General features: G+C 41.8%; 1 protein-coding gene across 4 annotated transcripts; it reads left to right on the forward strand.

The window, feature by feature from the left end:
• Positions 1-4,078: 4,078 nt before the first annotated feature.
• LOC120044292 (neuroligin-3-like) lies at positions 4,079-20,407 on the forward strand. 4 transcript variants are annotated; one of them, XM_038988902.1, is made up of 6 exons: positions 4,079-4,562; positions 6,023-6,082; positions 7,466-7,615; positions 8,399-8,584; positions 16,070-16,859; positions 18,941-20,407. In XM_038988902.1, exons 1-6 carry the CDS (start codon positions 4,079-4,081, stop codon positions 19,809-19,811), a joined length of 2,541 nt encoding a protein of 846 aa, XP_038844830.1. In that variant the 3' UTR covers positions 19,812-20,407. The 4 variants fall into 4 exon arrangements, with proteins under 4 accessions (XP_038844830.1, XP_038844831.1, XP_038844832.1 ...); XM_038988903.1 differs by having other exon boundaries at positions 6,023-6,073; XM_038988905.1 differs by having other exon boundaries at positions 4,172-4,562; positions 6,023-6,098; positions 7,488-7,615.
• The last annotated feature ends 3,784 nt before the right edge of the window (positions 20,408-24,191 follow it).

Below are 24,191 nucleotides of genomic sequence, written 5' to 3' on the forward strand. Positions count from 1 at the left end.
TGGAATATTTTTTTTCTCTCTAATTTGTGCTTTGGCCACAAATATAAGTATAGGACGAGTCAACAACATTATTTGGGTACGCGTTAACAGATTATGAGTTTTTTAAAGTGAGATTTTCACTGGACAGTTACTTTAAAACATCGTTTCCCACTGAAGTTGCCCACGATGGCTGTGATTTTTAAACTTACCACAAGGGGGAGCTGTCCAACGCAGCATCAGCACCAGATACTGCATGTGTTTGGGTGGGTGATGCTGAGCGCCTCTTTATAATTTGAACTTCTTTTACAACTATAAACCATTTACTATATTAGACCATTCACATTTTAATGTTTTAGTAAAGACATCTAATCAAAGGCTAATTCCTTATTCATTACCAGCACCATTTTCCCATTCAAACGTTGACATGGTTTTAGCAGAATTTGCTGAATCTTTTCGAAAGATTCCCATTGAATTGTCAGGAAGACAATGCAGATTATAGGCCTATCCTTAAACAGCATTGGTTATGCTTAGGCTATCACACACACAGCCTACATTTAGACCCTTATATTTGAATTTTAAATTAGATGAGACCTGAGTCTGCATCACTCTGTGTCTTTCATTAGGCAGTTTTTCCTAGCCACCGTGCTTCTACACCTGCGTTGCTTGCTGTTTGGGGTTTTAGGCTGGGTTTCTGTATAGCATTTTGTGACATCTTCTGATGTAAAAGGCCTTTAGAAATACATTTGATTGATTAAACAAGGGACCCGGGGAAAGGCTACCCGGTGCGTTAGATTCCATATAGCCTAATTATTATAATGAAATATACATAATTTTGATTAGACCATGATACAGATACATTCCCTTTACTTCTGTACTGCATGTCTGTCAGCTCACGCGTATCCCAATGGTTGCCTAGAAACGCGAAGACAGTGGGCGCTCCTGACCTTGCCGTCGTGAACGAGCTGCTCGCGCACAAACCGAGAGGGCTAATATATTAATTTTAATCAAGAAGACAAAATAGAACATGTGAATTGAAAGCAAAATATTTGCATGCGATTTAAAAAATAATAATAATGAAATGTGATCATCAATGCAGTGCCATGAAAACGAAATGATATGGAGAAGAGCAAACAGGGGATGAAGAGTAGGAGCCTCCGTTAGAGCAGGTGAGTCGAAAATTCCCTTTCCATGAGATGAAGGTTTGGCAAGATTTTACTACACACCACGATCCCACATAGCAGGATCATGGGTATTCTTTTCATAACATAATGTATTTTAATTGTAGCACATTTAAACATAATTGTGTAATATGTTGATGACATTTAGATGTTTTGTATGTGATAATTAGGGTCAACATTTGCAACGTTTTATTCATCAACCGCATCCTTGATGTTTATTTGGGAATTTGGAGGAGCAGGGCTGTCTGTGGCTTGGTCTTTTGTGTGAACGTCTGGTTTTCAGTCTCTTTTTCACTCTGACATTTTAACGCATCGTTGCCTATTACTGGTGAATCAGTGCCACCAGCTCACCTTCAACGAGGTGTTCTGTGACATTATCATCCTTTTACCCTGTAACCGTGCATGTTTTAGTTTTACACTAAAACGAGTTGGACTAATTGAACGATTTGGAAGAATTAACACTGATTAAATTGCAAGGGCACCGGATTTGGCTATAGCACCTTGCGTGCCTTACATAGAGAAGAGAAATAAACTGCTTTATTTGCGCCGCACTCCGGTTATCTTTTAGCCATAACCATTCTACCAATGGGCACAGGCTGCTACCTTGGAATCGGTATAATGCAATTGGGATTCATTAACACAAATTTATAGGCGATATGTCAAAGCATGTCATGTGTGTCCAATTAGACTCCCCGTGTAGAGTAATTCACTACAAGTTGTCGTTGGGGATGTGGTCGTAATTGTGCTTATGACTGGCATAGCCAATAGAGCCACTGATATCATTACATTATTGTGGGCCTGTAGCCGCCATAATGGACCTCAACAATGTTTTTTTTTTAAATGCATGGATTAATTTTTTGCCCAGCTTTGGCCCATAAATGCAACATTTGTAGACTATATTCATGATGTTAACACACCTGTTTTGAGTGTGGTATAACTTATGGTTAATTGTCTGTATTTGACATATTTGAGTATATTCGAAAGCATTAGGCTAATGGCCTACACTCAAAGTGACTATTGTTGTTCTCTATGTATTTTCTTAATCAACAGCCTTTTCATTGGGACTGAAAATTTCACACAGCTCAGGAAAATAGGACAGGTTGCGGCATTTAGTTGCAAACTTAGACACAGGGCCTGTCAGTATTTTGAAGTGATGATTTTAATATAAGGATATTGAGAACTCTGGATAATTTATTTATTTTCAATGTAGGCTACACACACTGCATGGGCATCAGATAGCTCCCACAGCATTGCAAGTATAAGAGACAGTGGGTTGTAATCTATTCGTATTCATGTCTTGTCGGGAAGTCTCTTCCATCTCCCCTGCTAGTCTAAACGCAATCCTATGTGTTTAGGGAATACACCTCGTCAGCTTTGCCTGGCCTCCTGATTAACCTGCTCAAAGTATAAGTAGCTGAGGCTTACTTTGTCAACCTTTAGCCTGTTTCTGTATCCATACATCATCCAATAAATTGCAATCATTGCACAAGTTGAAAATAAACAAATTAAAACAGCCTATATAGGTGATAATGAGACATGATAGACATTTTTCTATCATGTTAACTACCCCCCACCCACACATGGGCCTAGCTACATTCACTACTCTTTTCCGTTATATTTTCACAACCCAGCTTGTACACTTTTGAAGAGGTAGAGGACTTTAGAGACATTTCTGTTTTTTGACAGAATCATTATCTGTTCATTTCAGAAAAGAGTAGGTTCACTTTCAGGTGCCTCTACCATGGTCTATCAATAAATGCTAAAGAAATTCATTTAGGGAAACAAACTTATGCTTGCATGTTCTTGGAGTCATCCATACCGACAAGCAAGTACCCAGCCTGATGACCCAATAGACTGGTTGCACTGTTTCTATTGCCTGTAGCTCTGCAACACTGTTATTTCACTGTTTTCATGAGGATTTAGTCTACAGTTGAACTGTTTTACTGGAGGGTTGTTGTTGCCGTGCTGCTGTGGCTCTATTCTATACACATGCAGGCATCATGGGTAAGAACATGATTATATGGCACTGTACATCCTTCCATCACAGCTTTTCATCCTTCCACTCAAAGGTTACATCAGTGTTGTTTTTCTGATATTTCTGTCCCGTTCATTACTGTCTTTTAAATGAGAGAAAGTGAATGTGCAGTATATTACTAAATCCCTTACTTCCAGATGCATTGCAGTATACAACATTCTGCCTTCATCGATGCAGATGCTTTTTCAGATAGTTAAAATCTTCTCCCCATGGTAATGTCAGCCCACACTAGAACCATGAAAGGGTGTTTATACCAAACATGACGCTGGAAATTATATCGCCTATTTGTAGAGTAATATTTGTCCCAGGCGAAATCGTTAAAAAAAAGAAGACAATTGAGGCCAATGAGCATATCCTCTGCGATATATGTTTACATATACAGTATTTACATTCACATTCTGCTGGATTACAGACAAACCTACCACTCACTCACCAAAGTAGTGTGTTCAAATGGTCCCTTGAGTTCTCCCAAGTGATTAGTTTGCTTTGAAATGATTGTGTGGGTTGTCTACAGGGAGCCTATCTTCTGTGAATGCATACTGATGATGAGCAACTCTCGCTCTATATATTTAGAAGCCCCAGTTTTCAAGTAATCTGGCAACATAGTCCCGTCAGTATACTCAGGGGCATTGCAGTAAGCAACCCACCGATGTTTGCTCACCTAACCATTTGTCTCTCTTGTTTGCAGCTCGGTTTCAGAACAGCAATGAGAATTGGAGCTGGAGATGAGTGAATACCTGGGCTTTGTTAATTTGTTTTTAGTAACCATTGGCGCCCAGGGCAGGTTGAGCGATGCCTGGTTAAGTGGAATACAGTAGGTCATAGGGGTTGAGAGGACACTCGAGTGTACATTGGCGTGGTGCAAGGGCACTCACTTGCCCAGACCATGTGTTTGGCAGAGTTTACGCACCATGTGTTGCCTGCACACCTATCAAATCGGCGAGGAACCGCAACCATCGCCACCCGCCGTGGTCTTTTAATGTGGATGTTATGTTCCTACTGGCCATTTACAGTGGTGACCAGCCAGAACTTCAACCCGACTGTGAACACCCAGTTTGGGAAGCTGAGGGGCCTCCGGGTCGCGGTGCCAGGCGAGGTCCTTAAGCCCGTTGACCAGTACCTTGGGGTGCCGTACGCTGCCCCTCCCATCGGGGAGAAGCGCTTCATGCCCCCAGAGCAGCCCTCTTCCTGGTCAGGGATCAAGAATGCTACCCACTTCATGCCCGTGTGCCCTCAGAATATCCGCAACACAGTGCCCGAGATCATGATGCCCATATGGTTCACCTATAACCTGGACACAGTGGCCAACCTCATTCAGGATCAGAACGAGGACTGTTTGTATTTAAACATCTATATACCAACAGAGGATGGTGAGTGGAATGGGTAAAATGGACCAAAGGGACATGTTGTTTACTGTATCACCCTTGCTGTCACCTTTCAATCATCATGTTTTGCGTATGCAGCAGTTGTCATTGTGCATCTCATTTGTGCCACCCCAAGTTGTTTTCTCATCCAAAGTCATGTCACCAACTCTTCTTCATCCTGTTACACTGTTGACTCCGTTCGTTGTGTTCTCTACGGGAAAATCACACACTGATATAAAACCTATTATTGCGTCAGACAACTAATAATTTAAAGTCAGAATATAGCCTCCAGCATGGCCTAACCTAACTACTGGGAATGGCTCAATAGTTATGATAAATCAGACTCAGACATTTGTTAGGCCGGTGAAATGTTTATTATTGTGCACTAGAGGCCTGTTGTTTACAATGTGAACGCCTTAACCGTGTAAGAATCTGAGGTGCAATACATTTATATATTTCTATGCTATGGATCTGTAGATCAATATTTACTTGACAAATTCGGAGGTGCTTAGTCTCAAGTTAACACTATTGTGATTGATAAACACATTTCCTTTCCTTCATTTATTTTGTAGAGTATTAGGGCTCATACAATATACAGACAGAGTGCATGTGAAAATGGACTGTGTGCAGCATTGTGAAATCATTCTGATTATTATTTAATTCGATGTATATCTTTAACCCCCTATCCCACTACCTCCCTTGTATAGTTCCTGAGGTGATGCAAAGTGAACCGGGTTGGGAATTGGGTGCCTGCATGCTTCTTCAATTTTTCAGAGCCTTCTGTTATTTCGTAGTCTTTCATTCATTTTTCAGTCAAAAGAATATCCAAGGAATGTGCCAGAAAACCCAACAAGAAAGTATGTAGAGAAGAAGGTATGTAAGCTAACAAAGGAGTAAAAAGGAGCAAAGTGACTTCAGAGTTGGCTCAAAACCAAGATCACATCGTCATCGTATTTGAAAATCAAACACAGTAGAGACCGATAAATGTCGGTCAGAGATGTGTGCGTCCATCCATGCCTGAGAGTGTGTGTGTCTCTCTGCTGTGAGAAATTAAGAGCAATCCAGAGTAAGATCATTCCACACAATGACATCCACCCATGACATGTTTATTCGAAAAACACATTGATTTCTATACATTTTTTATTTGTTATTATTGGAAAGCCATTAATGAAAGAAATCAACATTCTGATGTCAAAAGTTACTGTTTGTACAATATGTAAATCTCATTTTTTCTGATTGAGTCATGGCAATGAAAAGGAGAGTACATCATATCTTACCTCAAACCTCTGCATAGCCTATGTTTACTGCAAACAAACATCCTTTTGTTTTTACAGTAACGCCATTTTTGACAGATTTTCTGAGACACAGATTGGGATATCACTATCTTCCTTCCTTGGTGGTCAATCATGCTATTTTTGAATTCTCTTGTACTTTTTTGTTTTTTTCCTCCTTGATCTGATTCTTAGGGGCCCACAGCAAGAGTCAAGGAGTGGATTTCTCTCATGGTGACAGTGAAGGTATTTTTGGTGCTCAAAGTTTAATGCATGACGGGGTTTTTTGGACACTTTTTGACTTTTGATATTTTCATAGACTTTCGTCTTCGATCTTACCTTTGACAACTCAGAAGTGGTTAAACCTTAGTTTATCAGTGGGCATGCCAAGTCAATTATAAGTCACTTGATTCTCTCAGCGTCTTAGCTATTTCACTCTCAATTGATTTGATTTGGACATCCATATCATATCTGCAGTATTTTTTGTGTCATGGATTTTTTGGGACACTGAATACTGATTTTGTCCCCTAACAGCCCCCTTGAAGACAAATGCTGGTCAATTTGCCATTGATCCCAAATTTACTCCATTTGAACAATGACTCACATGGGTTATTTCTGTGTCTTTGTGGCTATACCAATCAACAAAAATATTATTTTGTAGCACCATAAATGGAATGGGAGTGCAATAAATGCACATATACAGTACCTCTTCATGTTTTGAAAAGTGAACATTTTGCTGTGTCTTCTAGGGATCACAGACTGTGCTATCTATAACCAACTACATCTTATCTCAAAGTCTCATCCACTACCTCTCTGTGGGTCTCATGAGAGGACCGTATGAGTGACTCATGAGGATGAAGCTATTACTATTCACTACATACGTACTGTTCAAGAGATTGAGTGTGATGTAGGAAATGGGTGTCCTTATGTTATTTTCTGGCAACTCACGCCGTTCTCACATTGACACTGAACTTACAGTTCAGGTCATATGCCTTATTCTTTTTGTGACCAAATGTATTTATTTTTGTCATTTTTTCGTTGGGGCGGGGAGGGCAGTTATATTGTGGGGAGGGTTTATATGCCTTATTCTGACGAAAAATATATATTTAGTAGTTGTTGTTTTAGATGCAGAGAAAATCATGTCCTGCAATTTAACCACTATTATGACAAATTAATTGATAGGAGCGTGGTGCACAGAAACGACCACCTTGCCTGAAGAAGCATGCTCTGTTGAACATAGTGAACACATAGTATTAACCAGATACACTTTAGAGATACTAGATGTGAAAACGGTATATTGCTAATAATAGAATATTATAATATGGCTCAGTCTCTAGTATAAACACAGTTTTGTGGGGGGAAAACATTGAGATTGACATAATATAGATCCCTGTTAGGCCTGTATGAGTAGTGTCCTTGCTTTGCATTCTTGTCTCCATTGGTGCGTCACAACCAAGACCCTAATCACCGAAGCACATCTGCTAAAATCAATACCATTACCTTGAGCTTACCTTCAGCTTTAGTGGTGTAAATGTTGCTGAGTCTACCGTCTGGTAGGGGTTACAGTATTCTGATGTTGCATTACCTTGCCTGTAAACCTTTACAGTACAAATAGTAAATGGCTGATTCTCTCTGCAGACATTCGGAACACTGAGGCTAGGCCTGTGATGGTGTACATCCACGGGGGATCCTACATGGAGGGGACCGGGAATATGATCGACGGGAGCGTCCTGGCCAGCTACGGGAACGTCATCGTGATCACCCTGAACTACCGCGTCGGAGTACTAGGTGATGGGATTCTCTTAATATCTCTGAATGGTGTCTGTAGAATTTATTTTCAGTCTAGAAGATACATTTTCTTCTTCTCATAACGTTGATCTCCACACAGAGATCCAATTAATATGTACGCTTATGCCAGTTATTCAAACTTATATTAATTTGTTACATTTCTATAATTTGCTATGTAAGTCATTTTCTCCTGGTGTGTAATGTATAATCCCATGTTATGAAGGCAAGGTCTTTTTCAGGGTGTTATTGTATTGAGGAGGGAGTAAGATTAGAAATCCTCAGTCAGAGGACAATGGTTAGGACTATTAATCGCCTACTTGGTGTATACAAGCTACAATATTCCAAAACACTGTTCATCTTTTTTTAACTAACCTGCAGAGAAATTGACCGCTTTTGTCAGGCCTGGAAGACTGATTTAAATAGGAAGGGATGCAGGAATCACAGCCAAGGTCTGGACTCTTTCTTGTAGGAGCGGCGTCACAGCTGTAACACTTCATGTATCTCGGTGCGAGGGGCGGAAAGGGCCTGCCCCCCTCTCTGTGATTGATACTGCATAGTGGAGAACGCATATTGGAGAAAAAGACTGGTTGCAACTCAAGGAACCGTGCAGTGAGAGTATCCTTATGAAAAGGAGGAGGAGGAGGAGGAGGAGGAGGAGGAGGAGGAGGAGGAGAATGATGTACTGAGCTAGGTATTTAACCTGCTCTGGTATGGTAAATCACAGATAAAAGTGTGACAAGAAAGAAGTTAAATAACACTAATATCCTCTACTGTACACTTCAGGGTTCCTCAGTACAGGTGACCAGGCAGCTAAAGGAAATTATGGACTCCTGGACCAGATCCAAGCCCTGCGTTGGATCAGCAAGAACATTGGCTATTTTGGAGGAGACCCTGGTCGCATCACTGTCTTTGGATCTGGGATCGGAGCCTCCTGCGTCAGCCTGCTCACACTGTCCCACCACTCTGAGGGTAAGATTAAAACTCAACCTGGATAGACAGGGCAGGTGGGGTGGGATGGGATGGGGATAGTCACCAGTGAATCTCATGCCCAATGAGAATGCCTTTATATAGCTTTATCGCATGATAAACACACACAGGCCCAGTGATTCCTCAGCCTGCAGTTTTCACAGACACATACTAGGTACTACATTATCTGGTACTTCATCTCAATGTATAGCTTTATGTGGAGCATTACTATTAATGTGTTGTGCTCTGTAGTATTGCTTCAGGGAAGTGACTTTATTCACTGTGTTGAAACAGATCTACTGTTATCTGCTTTTATTTCTACTTTGATGTTTTTATGCAAAAATAAAATATTATATTTCTGTATGATGCCATTATTTAGTTTTACCTTTACATTATAAAGTGTGTTCGGAAAGTATTCAGATCTCTTCACTTTTTCCACATTTTGTTACGTTACAGCCTTATTCTAAATGTACTAAATTATATTTTTCCCTCATCAATCTACACACAATACCCCATAATGACAAAGTGAAAACAGGTTTTTTAGATATGTTTGCAAATTTATAAAAAATGTAAAATATAAATATCTTATTTATTCTGACCCTTTGCTATGAGACACAAAACTGAGCTCAGGTGCATCCTGTTTCCATTGATCATCCTTGAGATGTTTTTACAACTTGATTGGAGTCCACCTGTGGTAAATTCAATTGATTGGACATGATTTGGAAAGGCACACATCTGTCTATATAAGGTCCCACAATTGACAGTGCATGTCAGAGTAAAAACCAAGCCATGAGGTCGACAGAATTGTCCGTAGAGCTCCGAGACAGGATTGTGTCGGGGCACAGATCTGGAGAAGGGTACCAAAAAATGTCTGCAGCATTGAAGGTCCCCAAGAACACAGTGGCCTTTGGAATCACCAAGACTCTTCCTAGAGCTGGCAAAACTGAGCAATCGGGGAGAAGGGCCTTGGTCAGGGAGGTGACCAAGAACTCGATTGTCACTCAGAGTTCCTCTATGGCGATGGGATAACCTTCCAGAAGGACAACCATCTCTGCAGCAGTCCACCAAACAGGCCTTTATGGTAGAGTGGGCAGACGGAAGCCACTCCTCAGTAAAAGGCACATGACAGCTTGCTTGGAGTTTGACAAACGGCACCTAAAGACTGTCACCACCATGAGAAATAAGATTCTCTGGTCTGATGAAAACAAGATTGAACTCTCAGCGGCAGGGACTGAGCTAAAGAGGATCTGCAGAGAAGAATGGGAGAAACTCACCAAATACATGTGTGCCAAGCTTGTAGTGTCATATCCAAGAAGACTCGAGGCTGTAATCGCTGCCAAAGGTGCTTAAACAAAGTACTGAGTAAAGGGTCTGAATACTTATGTAAATGTGATATTTATTATCATTATATTTTATAAATGTGCAAACATTTCTAAGCCTGTTTTTGCTTTGTCATTGTGGGTTATTGTGTGTAGATTGATGAGAAAAAAAACATTTGAATCCATTTTAGAATAAGGCATTAACGTAGCAAAATGTGGAAAAAGTCAAGGGGTCTGAGTACTTTCCGAATGCGCTGTATACAGCCCTTATCCTTAACTAAAAAAGGAATAGTTTCACCAAAATGGCGCCGGAGAAGAAGGCTGACGTTTTACGTGGCCCCAACCGATTGTGTTTTGTTGTTCGTATATTTCCGTTGTTTGTAACTTATTTTTTAAACTTATTTTGTACATAATGTTGCCGCTACCGTCTCTTATGACTGAAAAGAACTAATGGACATCAGGATTGCGATTACTCACCACGGACTGGCAGAATTATTTTTTTCCTTAAACGAGTCTGACGAGCCCGATGCAAATTATATACTACTGCTAGCAAACGCAAACGATGACCTACGCGGAAGATTAAACTACCAACGGGACATTCAAAACTGTAATATCTTATGCTTCATGGAGTCGTGGCTGAACGACAACACTATCAACATATAGCTGGCTGGTTATATGCTGTACCAGCGGGATAGAACAGCGGACAAGGGTCGGCGGACTATGAATTTTTGTAAATAACAGCTGGTGCATGATATCTAAGGAAGTCTCGAGCTATTGCTCGCCTGAGGTAGAGTATCTCATGATAAGCTGTAGACCAAACGATCTACCTCGAGAGTTTTCATCAAACAGGCAAAGCGTCAATACAGGACTAAGATCGAATCGTACTACACCGGCCCTGACGCTCGTCGGATGTGGCAGGGCTTGCAAACCATTACAGACTACAAAGGGAAACACAGCCGAGAGCTGCCCAGTGACACGAGCTAAACTACTTCTATGCTCGCTTCGAGGCAAATAACACTGAAACATGCACAAGAGCACCAGCTGTTATGGAAGACTGTATGATCGCGCTCTCCGCAGGTCAACATTCACAAGGCCGCAGGGCCAGACAGGTTACCAGGATGTGTACTGTGAGCATGCGCTGACCAACTGGCAAGTGTCTACACTGACATTTTTAACCTCTCCCTGACCGAGTCTGTAATACCAACATGTTTTAAGCAGACCACCATAGTGCCTGTGCCCAAGAATACTAAGGTAATATGCTTAAATGACTACCGACCCGGATCACTCACGGAGTGCTTTGAAAGGCTGGTCATGGCTCACATCAACACCATTATCCCAGAAACCCTAGACCCACTCCAATTTGCCTACCGCCCCAACAGATCCACAGATGATGCAATCTCTATTGCACTCCACACTGCCCTTTCCCACCTGGACAAAAGGAATACCTATGTGAGAATGCTATTCATTGACTACAGCTCAGCGTTCAACACCATAGTGCCCTCCAAGCTTATCAATAAGCTAAGGACCCTGGGACTAAACACCTCCTTATGCAACTGGATCCTGGACTTCCTGATGGGCCGCTCCAGGTGGTAAGGGTAGATAACAACACATACGCCATGCTGATCCTTACCACAGGGGCCCCTCAGGGGTGCTCAGTCCCCTCCTGTACTCCCTGTTCACTCATGACTGCACGGCCAGACACGACTCCATTAAGTTTGCCGATGACACAACAATGGTAGGCCTGATCACCGACAACGATGAGACAGCCTATAGAGAGGAGGTCAGAGACCTGGCCGTGTGGTGACAGGACAAAAACCTCTGCCTCAACGTGATCAAGACAAAGGAGATGATTGTGGACTACAGGAAAAAGAGGACCGAGCACGCCCCCATTCTCATCAACGGGGCTGCAGTGGAGCAGGTTGAAAGTTTCAAGTTCCTTGGTGTCCACATCACCAACAAACTAACATGGTCCAAGCACACCAAGACAGTCGTGAAAAGGGCACGAGACTGAAAAGATCTGGCATGGGTCCTCAGATCCTCAAAAGGTTCTACAGCTGCACAATCGAGAGCATCTTGACTGGTTGCATCACTGCCTGGTATGGCAACTGCTCGGGGTCCAATCACAAGGCACTACAGAGGGTCGTGCGAACGGCCCAGTACATCATTGGGGCCAAGCTTCCTGCCATCCAGGACCTCTATACCAGGCGGTGTCAGAGGAAGGCCCTAAAAATTGTCAAAGGCTCCAGCCACCCTAGTCATAGACTGTTCTCTCTGCTACCGCACGGCAAGCGGTACCGGAGCGCCAAGTCTAGGTCCAAGAGACTAAACAGCTTTTACCCCCAAGCCATAAGACTCCTGAACATCTAATCAAATGGATACCCAGACTATTTGCATTTCCCCCCTCTTTTACACTGCTGCTACTCTCTGTTGCTATCATATATGCATGGTCACTTTAATAACTCTACCTACATGTACATATTACCTCAACTAACCGGTGCCCCCCTGTATATAGTCTCGCTATTGTTATTTTACTGCTGCTCTTTAAATACTTTGTATTTCTTATTCTTATCCTTATTTTTTGAAACTGCATTGTTGGTTAGGGTTTGTAAGTAAGCATTTCACTGTAAGGTCTACACCTGTTGTTTTCAGCGCATGTGACAACATTTCATTTGATTTGATTTTATATTCAAACGAGTTCAGTTCACGTAACTGGGTTGACTTTAAAATGAGGGACAGACGTAAATGAATCACTAATGACATTAAATAAATACAAATCTTCAGAAATGTCTTTGTCAAAGCAAGAACATAACTAGAGCTTTACAGTGATAGTGAAACCTTCAATACATTTGGGGTTAAGCTGGTTTAAATCTTCATGTCAAAATGCCGAATTTTCCATGTGGTCTATAATAAAGGGCACTTCATTTAATTTAACAGGCTTTTGAAATTCACTATTGGTAAACAATTTCTACTTAAAATATCAAAGGGATGCAAAATGTACTCTATTTGTGGTACGCCCCAACTCCAAATGGATCCAATCGAGTCCTTCAGAGGAGGTGAATTGTTTGGATATGTGGCTAGGGTGGTGGGGTAGTGGTACAGTTAAGTGATGGCTATTGTTCTCCTCTCCTAAATATAATCAGACTAAAAGCTTTGCCTCTTAAAGAGTGAACCCCTTTAACAGATCCACCTATAAATTTAAGGTAGTGTATGGATGGAGTCTAACTATCTAGCTATCTATCAATTTAACTTTATATATTTACATTTTATACATCAAGACATGTGTACACAGAGCACATACTGTGCAGCAACTATTAATCAATATAATCATCTTTAAACCTCACTCTGTTTTACACTCACTAATTTATCCCCAGCGTTTCAGAAAGATTTGCTCGTATTTCTTTCTTACCCTCACGAGAGTAAATGGAAGGAGGGTTGTGAATGAATTGAGGAATGTCACTCAATCTGAAACAAAGATAGTGGCATCTGTGCCTTTACATCACCCACAACCGCACACACACGCACGCACGCACAGACACACACACACACACACACACACACACACACACACACACACACACACACACACACACACACACACACACACACACACACACACACACAACCTCTTCTCCTCTAATCAATCAGCCCTTTATTACATCAGGCCACAGCTCTAACGGCACCAGAGCCAGCTTAGGCCCCTCTCACTGAGATTGTGTGAGCCAGCGTGATACTGTGGTATACAGACAGACTACCCAAGTCTTTATATTATATATTTTTCAAGCATTAATCAAGAACCACGATCACTGTTGGCGATATAATAAAAAAAAATATATTCACTGGGAGAAATGTTTTCCAGATGTTTTTCCACTGCCTGGCTGTGTAAAATGAGCTTGTTTCACTACAGGCCAAATTTGGTTTGATGGGATCATAACAAAGTAAAAAACAGGAAGGTCAGTTAAGTGAATAATAAAAGTGAATCATACAGTATAATCAAAGTGGATAATTTAAGGGACTGAAGAGCAGTGGGATTTGTCCTTTGTTTTCCAGACATGTATGCTTTGGTTAGTGGATGTGATGTATGTCCTGGTAGCTTGAAGCTACCCTTCAGCTCAATGCTCAGGGCCTTGCACTGACTGTAATCTATGGCCCTCTGAATATACTGTCTTTATCTGACAGTATGCATTATGTGGGTTGAATGCTGTAACAACAGAGAATATAAACATTGAAAGTCCCATTTGGACTCCCGAGTGGCGCAGCGGTCTAAGGCACTGCATCTCGGTGCTAGGGGCGTCACTACAGACCCTGTTTCGATTCCAAGCTGTATCACAACCGGCCATGATTGGGAGTCCCATAGGGCAGCGCACAATTGGCCCAGCGTTGTTCGGGTTAGTGTTTGGCCGAGGTAGGCCGCCATTGTAAATAAGAATTTGTTCTTAACTGACTTGCCTAGTTAAATAAAGGTTAAATAAAAAATAAAAATAAATGAAAAAACGGTAGTGAATGCCCATTTCTACTTATCACTTATTAACCATCATTTATTCACATTACCTGACTTTAATAATATTTTTATTTTATGACTTTATTATTATAATAATATTTTAAAAAATTGTACCTCCTTTTTCTCCCAAATTTCATGATATCCAATTGCGATCTTGTCTCATCGCTGCAACTCCCAAACAGGCTCGGGAGAGGCGAAGGTTGAGTCATGCGTCCTCCAAAACATGACCAGACAATCCGCGCTTCTTAACACCCGTCCGCTTAACCCGGGAAGCCAGCCGCACCAATGTGTCGGAGGAAACACCATCCAACTGACAACCGAAGTCAACTTGCAGGCGCCCGGCCTTCCACAAGGAGTTGCTAGAGTGCGATGAGCCAAGTAAAGCCCCCCCCCCCCCCCCCCATGACTTGTTAATATGATTTCTGAGTGAGTGCCTAACAATATCCCCCTGGAGGTCAGGGCCACTGGGTACGTTCCCTGCATGCACGGTCGGTAATTCGATCATGATTCATACAAGTTTAGGTAGTTGGCTAGACTAATTTACCAATCTGAAAGATGTTTTGACATGGGCTAATTGATAAATAGAGAGAAACTTCTGATGCACAATCAAATTTCGAAATTACTGTACACGTCCGTCAAATAAAATGGTGGCCCTGCCACATAGCCAAGTAGTCTTTGGTTAAAGACTGTCCCTGAGGATGCAGCTATTGAGGCACGATGCAATGACTGACTTTGTGTGTGCTACTGTGGTGTGTGTAGTTCCCTGCATGAGGGCTGCCTGTTATCGCATACACACCTGCTCACACACCCCCTGATGTGGTATTGATTTTGGAGCATGGTTTCTGTCAATGTTTATTATTTGGTTTGCCTGGCTGTCCACGGACCTCCATTACACTTGGTTCTGATGGACATGCTGTGAGTGTCAGCAGAGAGAGAGTGAGAGAGCTGTGAGTGTCAGCAGAGAGAGAGTGAGAGAGCTGTGAGTGTCAGCAGAGAGAGAGAGAGCTATTCCACATCAAGATCACTGGACCAATTCTTGCACAAAGTTAGGTTGAATTAATAGTATTTCTTAAAATGTAATCTTAAAGGTTCATTTAACAGTGATGTTTTCAACAAGGCTACTGTGTGTATTCACAGTGGAGTCACTGACTCATTCCCAAAATCAGTGCTCTCACAGATGAGTGCCACAAATATGATGCCTTTGTGTTGAGTGAGAGTTTAATTAATTCAAATCCCTTTTTAATGTGGCCAATGTTGTGAGACCTTGCATATGCACCACTTACTAAGCTTTATTTTTAATTGTGAAATATACACTCTCAATTAGAATTAATATCATTTTTAGAGTTCTATCCTTTCCCTCGATATTATTTAGTGATTTATCTTTCGTTAAAGGAAAATGAAAGTTAACTGAGACTGCAGATACACAGATTGAAAAAGCGATGTTGATGAGGTTTGTCTATGAAATTTGTCTGATGAAATTGTGTGGTGAGCACAAATTATCATCAAAAGTCTGGTCAAAACTCATCATCAGAACCTAGATAGAGATCCTATGAAGCTACCAATATGTTATACTGCAGGGTAGGCCTAAAAATGTACTGTCTCAGATGGTTGTTGACCAAATAGCCCTCCTCTGATCTATGTTTGTGTCTGTCTGTGCTGTGATCTCCTCAGGCCTGTTCCACAGAGCCATCATCCAGAGTGGCTCAGCCCTGTCCAGCTGGGCTGTCAACTATCAGCCTGTCAAGTACACCCGCATGCTGGCCGAGAGGGTGGGCTGCAACGTGCTGGACACCCTGGACATGGTGTCCTGCCTGCAGAAGAAGAGTGCCAGAGAGCTGGTGGAGCAGGACATCCAGCCAGCCCGCTACCACGTAGCCTTCGGCCCCGTCATCGATGGTGACGTCATCCCTGATGATCCCGAGATCCTGATGGAGCAGGGCGAGTTCCTCAACTATGACATCATGCTGGGCGTCAACCAGGGGGAAGGGCTGCGCTTTGTGGAGACTGTTGTGGACGTGGAGGACGGCGTATCTGGCAGCGACTTTGACTTTGCTGTGTCGGACTTTGTGGACAGCCTGTATGGCTACCCGGAGGGGAAGGACACTCTGAGGGAGACCATCAAGTTCATGTACACGGACTGGGCTGACAGGGACAACCCGGAGACCAGGAGGAAGACATTAGTTGCCCTGTTCACTGACCACCAGTGGGTGGAGCCCTCAGTGGTGACGGCTGACCTGCACGCCCGCTACGGCTCGCCCACATACTTCTATGCCTTCTACCACCACTGCCAGAGCCTGATGAAGCCTGTGTGGTCGGACTCGGCCCACGGGGACGAGGTGCCCTATGTGTTTGGCATCCCCATGGTGGGAGCCACTGACCTGTTCCCGTGCAACTTCTCCAGGAATGACATCATGCTCAGCGCTGTGGTCATGACCTACTGGACAAACTTCGCTAAGAGTGGGTGAGTACAGTACACTGAGATCTGGTCAGCCTTGATTGTATAGTAAAATAATGGGGTCATTCTTTCACTTCTTTCAGAATATTTCCCATTTGTGTCCATGTATTTTCCCAAAAAGTTTTCCTAATCATATTTAGATGCGCATTGAAGCCTGTGCAGAAGAACTAATATTTATAGACATACAGTATAGACGCACTTCACATGTACAGTGCCTTCAGAAAGTATTCACACCCCTTGACTTATTCCACATTTTGTTGTGTTACAGCCTGAATTTAAAAATTATTACATTTCGATTTTTGTCAGTGGCCTACACACAGTACCCCCTGATGTCAAAGTGGAATTATGATTATTCTAATTTTTTACAAATGAAAAGCTGAAATATCGAGTCTATAAGTATTCAATCCCTTTGTTATGTCAAGCCTAAATAAGTACAGGAGTAAACATTTGTTTAACAAGTTGCATGGATTCACTCTTTGTGCAATAATAGTGTTTAATATGATTTTTGAATGACTACCTCATCTCTGTACTCCACACATACAGTACAATTATCTGTAAGGTCCCTCAGTCAAGCAGTGAATTTCAACCACAAATTCAACCACAAAGACCATGGAGGTTTTCCAATGCCTCAAAAAGAAGGGCACCTATTAGTAGATCAAAAAAAGAAGACATTGTATATCCCTTTGAGCATGGTGAAATTATTAATTACACTTTGGATGGTGTATCAATACACCCGGTCACTACAAAGACATAGGCGTCCTTCCAAACTCAATTGCCGGAGAGGAAGGAAACCGCTCGGGGATTTCACCATGAGGCCAATGGTGACTTTAAAACAGTTTTAGAATTTAATGGCTGTGATAGGAGAAAACTGAGGATGGATAAACAACATCGTAGTTACTCAACAATACTAACCTAATTGACAGAGTGAAAAAAAGGAAGCCAGTACATAATACAAATATTACAACAAGGCACTTAAGTAATACTACAAAATGTTATGCTTGAGGCAAATCCAATACAACACATTACTTATTTTCAAGCATAGTGGTGGCTGTATCATGTTATGGTTATGCTTGTAATCGTTAAGGACTGGGGAGTTTTTCAGGATAAAAAAGAAACGGAATGGAGCTAAGCACAGGCAAAATCCTAGAGGAAAACCTGGTTCAGTCTGCTTTCCACCAGACACTGGGAGATGAATTCACTTTTCAGCAGGACAATAACCTAAAACACAAGGCCTAATCTACATTGGAGTTGCTTACCAAGAAGACATTGAATGTTCCTGAGTGGGCGAGTTACAGTTTTAACTTAAATCTTCATGAAAATCTATGGCAAGACCTGAAAATGGTTATCTAGCAATGATCAACAACCTATTTGACAGAGCTTGAATAATTGTTTTAAGAATAATGGACAAATGTTGCACAATCCAGGTGTGGGAAGCTCTTAGAGACTTACCCAGAAAGACACACAGTTGTAGTCGCTGCCAAAGGTGCTTCTACAAAGTATTGACTCAGGGGTGTGAATACTTATGTAAATTAGATATTTGCAAACATTTATAAAAACATGTTTTCACTTTGTCATTATGGGGTATTGTGTGTAGATGGGTCAGGAATTCAGGCTGTAACACAACAAAATGAGGAATAGGTCAAGGAGTATGAATGCTTTCTGAAGGAATTGTAGATGATTCTCAGTAGAAGTAGGGTTTTGAGTGTGCTTCAATGAAAAATGTAGGGCAGTGTTTCCCAACTCCAGTCCTCGAGTACCCTCAACGGTACACATTTTTGTTGTAGCCCCAGATAAGCACACCTGATTCAACTTGCCAACTAACCATCAAGCCCTCAATGAATTGAATCAGGTGAGTTTGCCCGGGTCTACAACAAAGATTTGTGCTGTTTGGGGCACTCGAGGACTGAAGTTGGGAGCACTGATGTAGGGAATGCTGAGCCCTTGAGGAGAGACTGTGACATTACATCAACCAGTCTCACAGCTCACAACTTGCCTGTTGACATCCCCCATAATGAAACAAATGAAAGCTTAATGTCTTCTATGTGGGTAGTCAATCTCTGATCCCTGTCTTCACTGTTTGTTTGCAGGGATCCCAACAAGCCAGTTCCCCAGGACACCAAGTTCATCCACACCAAGGCCAACCGCTTTGAGGAGGTGGCCTGGTCCAAGTACAACCCCCATGACCAGCTGTACCTTCATATCGGCCTGAAGCCTCGCATCCGCGACCACTACCGCGCCACCAAGGTAGCTTTCTGGAAGCACCTTGTACCCCACCTGTATAACCTCCATGACATGTTCCAATACACCTCCACCACCACCAAGGTCCCTCCGCAGGACACCACCAACTCGAACGGTAAGAGGACTGGCACCACCAAGCGTCCGCCTGTCTCCACGGCCCACAGCAGTAACGGGGATGGGGAGGAAACGGGTCCTCTGATTGTGGCTAATCCGAGAGATTACTCCACTGAGCTGAGTGTCACCATCGCTGTGGGCGCCTCACTGCTGTTCCTCAATGTGCTGGCCTTTGCCGCGCTCTATTACCGTAAGGACAAGCGCAGCCGGCAGGATGGCCACGGCAGCCCCCATCAAGCCAGTCCCCAGCGACAGAGCAACGGCAACGAAGTGAGCCACACCACCACCACCATCGACGAGAGCCTGTCCCATCAGATGACCCAGAGCAGCCAGATGAACCAGTGTGACACCCTGCATGACCTCCATGATCTCCACGACCTCCATGACCTTCACAACCTTCACGACCCCCTGCACCTCTCCACCAACATGGACTACACCATGACCCTGCGCCGCTCACCAGACGACATCCCCCTGATGACACCCAACAATATCACCATGATCCCCAACTCCTTGATGGGCCTTCCCAATATGCACCCCTACAGCACCTTCCCAGCCGGGTACAACTCCACAGGCCTGCCCCACTCCCACTCCACCACCCGGGTATAGACCCAGCCTGGGACAGATGACATAAAGACCACAGGGAACAGAGATTGTAGAGGTGAGTTGAGGTGCGTGCTGTGCTGTACAGTAGTTTAGGAATGAATACAAAACAGTAGTTGGGATGGGATGCGTGGGTAAGATAAGTTTGAATTTATGTTCATACTGCAAGAGCCATGCAAAGCTTTTTCTGCTCAAAGGGTGCAGAATCGCCGCCAATATACTACTGCCTCCTCTTCCTCACAGAATGAGGTCTATAAGCAGTGTCATTTTCTTATAATCATTTTCAAAAGCCTTTGTGAGCTGGTTAAAAACGTGGGGAAAAAAGCTTTTTATTTCCCATTCTTGTCTTTTGAGGGTAACATTTATTTGTTTCTTTCTTGTACGACCTCAGTATAATGTTTGTTCAGTTGGATTTGTACGGGAAGCTCTTTTCTTACTACGATATCTGTTTTGATCTTCAACAATTCTTTGTGGAACAATTAACATCTGGACTCATCCCTGACTGAAGGACATTTGTAAAAAGCAGAAAATCTGTGTTATGAAGCTATTTTATACATATTCCTCATGTTACTCACAACTTAAAAGGGTATTTTTTACTTACTGACTAAAGAATGGCTTGTTACTGTAACATTCTCTGCTTAGAGAAATACTGTTACAGCGACTGGGATGAATTGAACCTTTACTACAACATTGATTACAATTTGTAGTAAAAGTATCACATTTATCCAAACAATATTTCTATTTGAATATGCACAACGTGTGTGCGTTCGTGTGTGTGTGACTGCGTGTGTGTGTGCGTGTGTTTGTGTCTGTTTGCGTGCGCGTATGTTTGTGAGCGTGCGTGTGCCTGCGCACACGCGAAGTGTAATGTAAAAGTGTAAATTGGTAAGACATTTGTTTGTCATTTGTTTGAAGTATTGGCTTTCATCATGTCAGTGTTGTACTCCGATCTATGGTCGTCTGTTTAAGTACCTTTGTTATTTTTCAGTTAACTGTGTCTTCTTTTGCTAAACACGTTCTGCGAATGCGACTTCTGCTTTGTTATAAACAGAGAATAGCTTAAGATGGCACCTACTCTAACCAACTGATATGATTCCATTGGCTTGGCTTGTTTGTACAGAATAAACTTAGACCAGCAGGTTTTTTTATTGTTATTTGTTTATATGAATATAAAGGTATTCAGTAAGATAATTAAGTATATCACAATTGTATGTATAAACTACCTGAATCAATCAGATTTGAAAGAGTTTTGCTTAAAATATTGCAGATTGAGCAAGCTGAGATTCACCCATAGGCTTCATCCCATTTACACAAAACCCAGATTTTGCAGCATAACACGTTTTGAAGCATTACTATGAAAGGCTTTTTTGAATTCAATGTGAACACTTCACAGTATTATTCTGGGAGAATGCACATCGCTCTGAGAATTATTGTCATCTTGCTTTCTTTGATACGATCATAGAACACAGTTGACTAATACTACTGTTCAATATCAATGGGCTGATTAAAGATTTTTTGGAACTGAGTTGTCTTCTTGTCAAAATCCATCGACAGCTTTACTATGAGTCAGATCTAATTCAATTGTATCACATATCAAGATTATTTTTCAACAGAAAACAAACAGCACAATTTCAGCTTGGATTTTGAGGCATCGGGGCAATGCCCCATATATGACTGGGACCAGTCGAGATTACATAGACACAGCTTTGGCATATTATCATCATCTATGGTACATTTGTAACTGTATGCGATTATTTTGGTCAAGGGCTATGACTGGGGATAGTCAAAGAGGATAAGAGGGTACAGGCACACTCCAAAAAGACAGTGTGGTGTTTGCTCCAGCTGTACACTGGGACCATTGTAAGGAGTGGGCTTTGACATCAACTGGGTCAGGGATGAGGGAGGGAGGGCAGCAGCTGGATCCAGCCCTCAATGTCCCCTTGTTAGTCTACTTAATCAATGTCAGTCCAGTGGCATTTCCATGGTCTGCCTTTTGTTTTATACCTTTGTCTGCATATTCTTCATATCGCTCTGTGTTTCCTGAAGATGCTTCTCTGAAGAGCCGAACACACCCACCAGCCAGAGCTTGCTCTCATTGACCATGTGGTGTCCTTTACGTACCTCAGATAGGCAGCACACATACTATGCAGACCATGAATAGCCTGGCTACTAAGAGAGAATAAACTGCCCATGCAGCAGCCCACACATGATCACACATGATGATCACACCTACAGTAAAAAGGCCTACAGATCTGCTATCTTAATTTCACCCTGTTTATCACAGCAGGAAAATAATTATGCAGCAATAGGAAATCAGAATTATTATGTGGATTATAATTAATGGACATTTTTTTTGTAGGGGTTGATACATTTTTTGTTAGGGCAAATCAAGTTTGACATTTCAAAGTGGAAATTACAAACTTTAGAAGCCTTTTTAAACCTCAAATACACTATAATTTGAATTTCTTCCTGCGCAGGAAAATTCTCCGCAAAAACTGTGTTCAAATTAAGATAGTAGATCTGTACGCATAGGAATAGGATTGTATTTAGGGAAATTGTTATAAGGTGTCTGCTCTGGATTGGTGAATACAGGATGTCATACTCAGTCTAGGAGAAATTTTGAAAGGTATGGCATATCTTTTGAAATTATATGAAGTGCTGCTCATTGAGTTGTATCTGATTCCTAACATTTAAAACAAGTTATAAATCAAGGGCACCCATGCCTGTAAAGTTAATACAGCCTTTATCTATGTAATAACTTACTCCTAAAATCCAAAGCCAATTTATAGGGAGACATGCCACAGCAATGTTTACAATGAAGTCTGCTGCAAGTGTACTACACAGAAAAGGCTATGTGTTTGTGTGAACTTGTTATGCATGAGAGTGACTGAAAAGCAAGGGTCTACGGGTCTTTGACCCCTGCACTGTCCTTAATGTTGAACCCAGGGCTGCATTAGTGATGGACAGTGGCTGAAAAGGGACTTTGTGTCTTTAAGATCTGCTGGCTCTGGGAGCTGGGGGTCTGTCTATTGTTGGTCAGACAAAAGCGTGAGTCAGATTCATATAGGAGTGGTGGGGAATAACTTCTCAAATCACAGTCACAAAGCCGCCAAGCTAAACCTCAATAACCCCATACCTCTTTCTGAACATGGGTAAGTGGTTATCTAATGAGTTTTAATATTTTCTATGACTATCTTAATAGTAAAAGTCTGTGGAATATAATTAATCTACTTTTGAAATATATATATATATATTTTAGAAAATATAATTGTTGCTTCACTTGAGAACAATATGAATATGGCTTGATTAATATTGTGATAATTGCTGGTTTTATTGGAAGTTGATTGTATGATTGTCTGATAAGATTATAATGTCCACTTGTGGGTACCTCATGGGTTATTCATAACACAACATTGGTAATATTGCAACATTAGAAACATAGGCAGGATTGCTCAAATATTATTCCAGGTTGCATGTAGATAATATTGTAGACTAAATAGTCAATTTGGAACAATTTAGATAAGCTAAGCTTATTGATACTCATTACTCAAAATATTGATTGCAATTCCTTGAAAATAAAACATGCGATTCAAATACATTCAGGATCATCATCTAATAAATGAGATTAAAGTTAAAATCAAACCAGCTCTCACACAGCTAATATCAGTAAAATATTTTCTAAAAGGTGGATTGAACTCATTGGGGTTCAGAGAGACAGAGGACCAGCGCAGGCTGCTGTCAGGGAGAGGTCATGCAAGGTCGATCACGTCAAAGGCTCTCACATTTCCAGTCTTGTCCAGGGCATAATTAGCAAATTTGCATGGAATCCTTTGATTCACGCGGTAGATCTGACTCTGGAGTCAGTTTAATTCGACCAACTATTCCTCCTTCACTACTATTTCTTCAAACAAAATAGTTACTCTGCACTACAGTTGATTCAGATTTAGCATGATTTAAGGACTTAGTTTGGTATGAACCTTCAGTGGTATCTGTGCTGTGATTTTATTAATAGGTTATCGTGGCGTTTCAAAGCACAGCTGAAGAGGGCCGTTTGCAGCTGATGTAATTTCCAGGGACTCAAACAACTTTCCAGCTGTTGCTGTTTTTATTTAAATGGCAGTATATTTCATTATATTTCACAAACCATAATATTACAGGAACATTTAGTCAGTGTGCAACAGTTGCTCAGTCATCTATTATGTATGATCATGACAGTGTTTGCCATTCCCGAATGGGGTTTGTAGATCATACAACTTTGATGAGCCACTTGGTTGTTGTTGTGAAGATATTTCAGTTTCCCCCCACCCATTCATTGTGCTTCCTCCCACCCTTGAACACTTGAACCGCAGTCCCTGCCCCTGCTTACATAGACACTTATAGTACCAG

Source organism: Salvelinus namaycush, chromosome 3 (assembly GCF_016432855.1).
Source record: "Salvelinus namaycush isolate Seneca chromosome 3, SaNama_1.0, whole genome shotgun sequence".
Taxonomy (NCBI): Eukaryota; Metazoa; Chordata; class Actinopteri; order Salmoniformes; family Salmonidae; genus Salvelinus; species Salvelinus namaycush.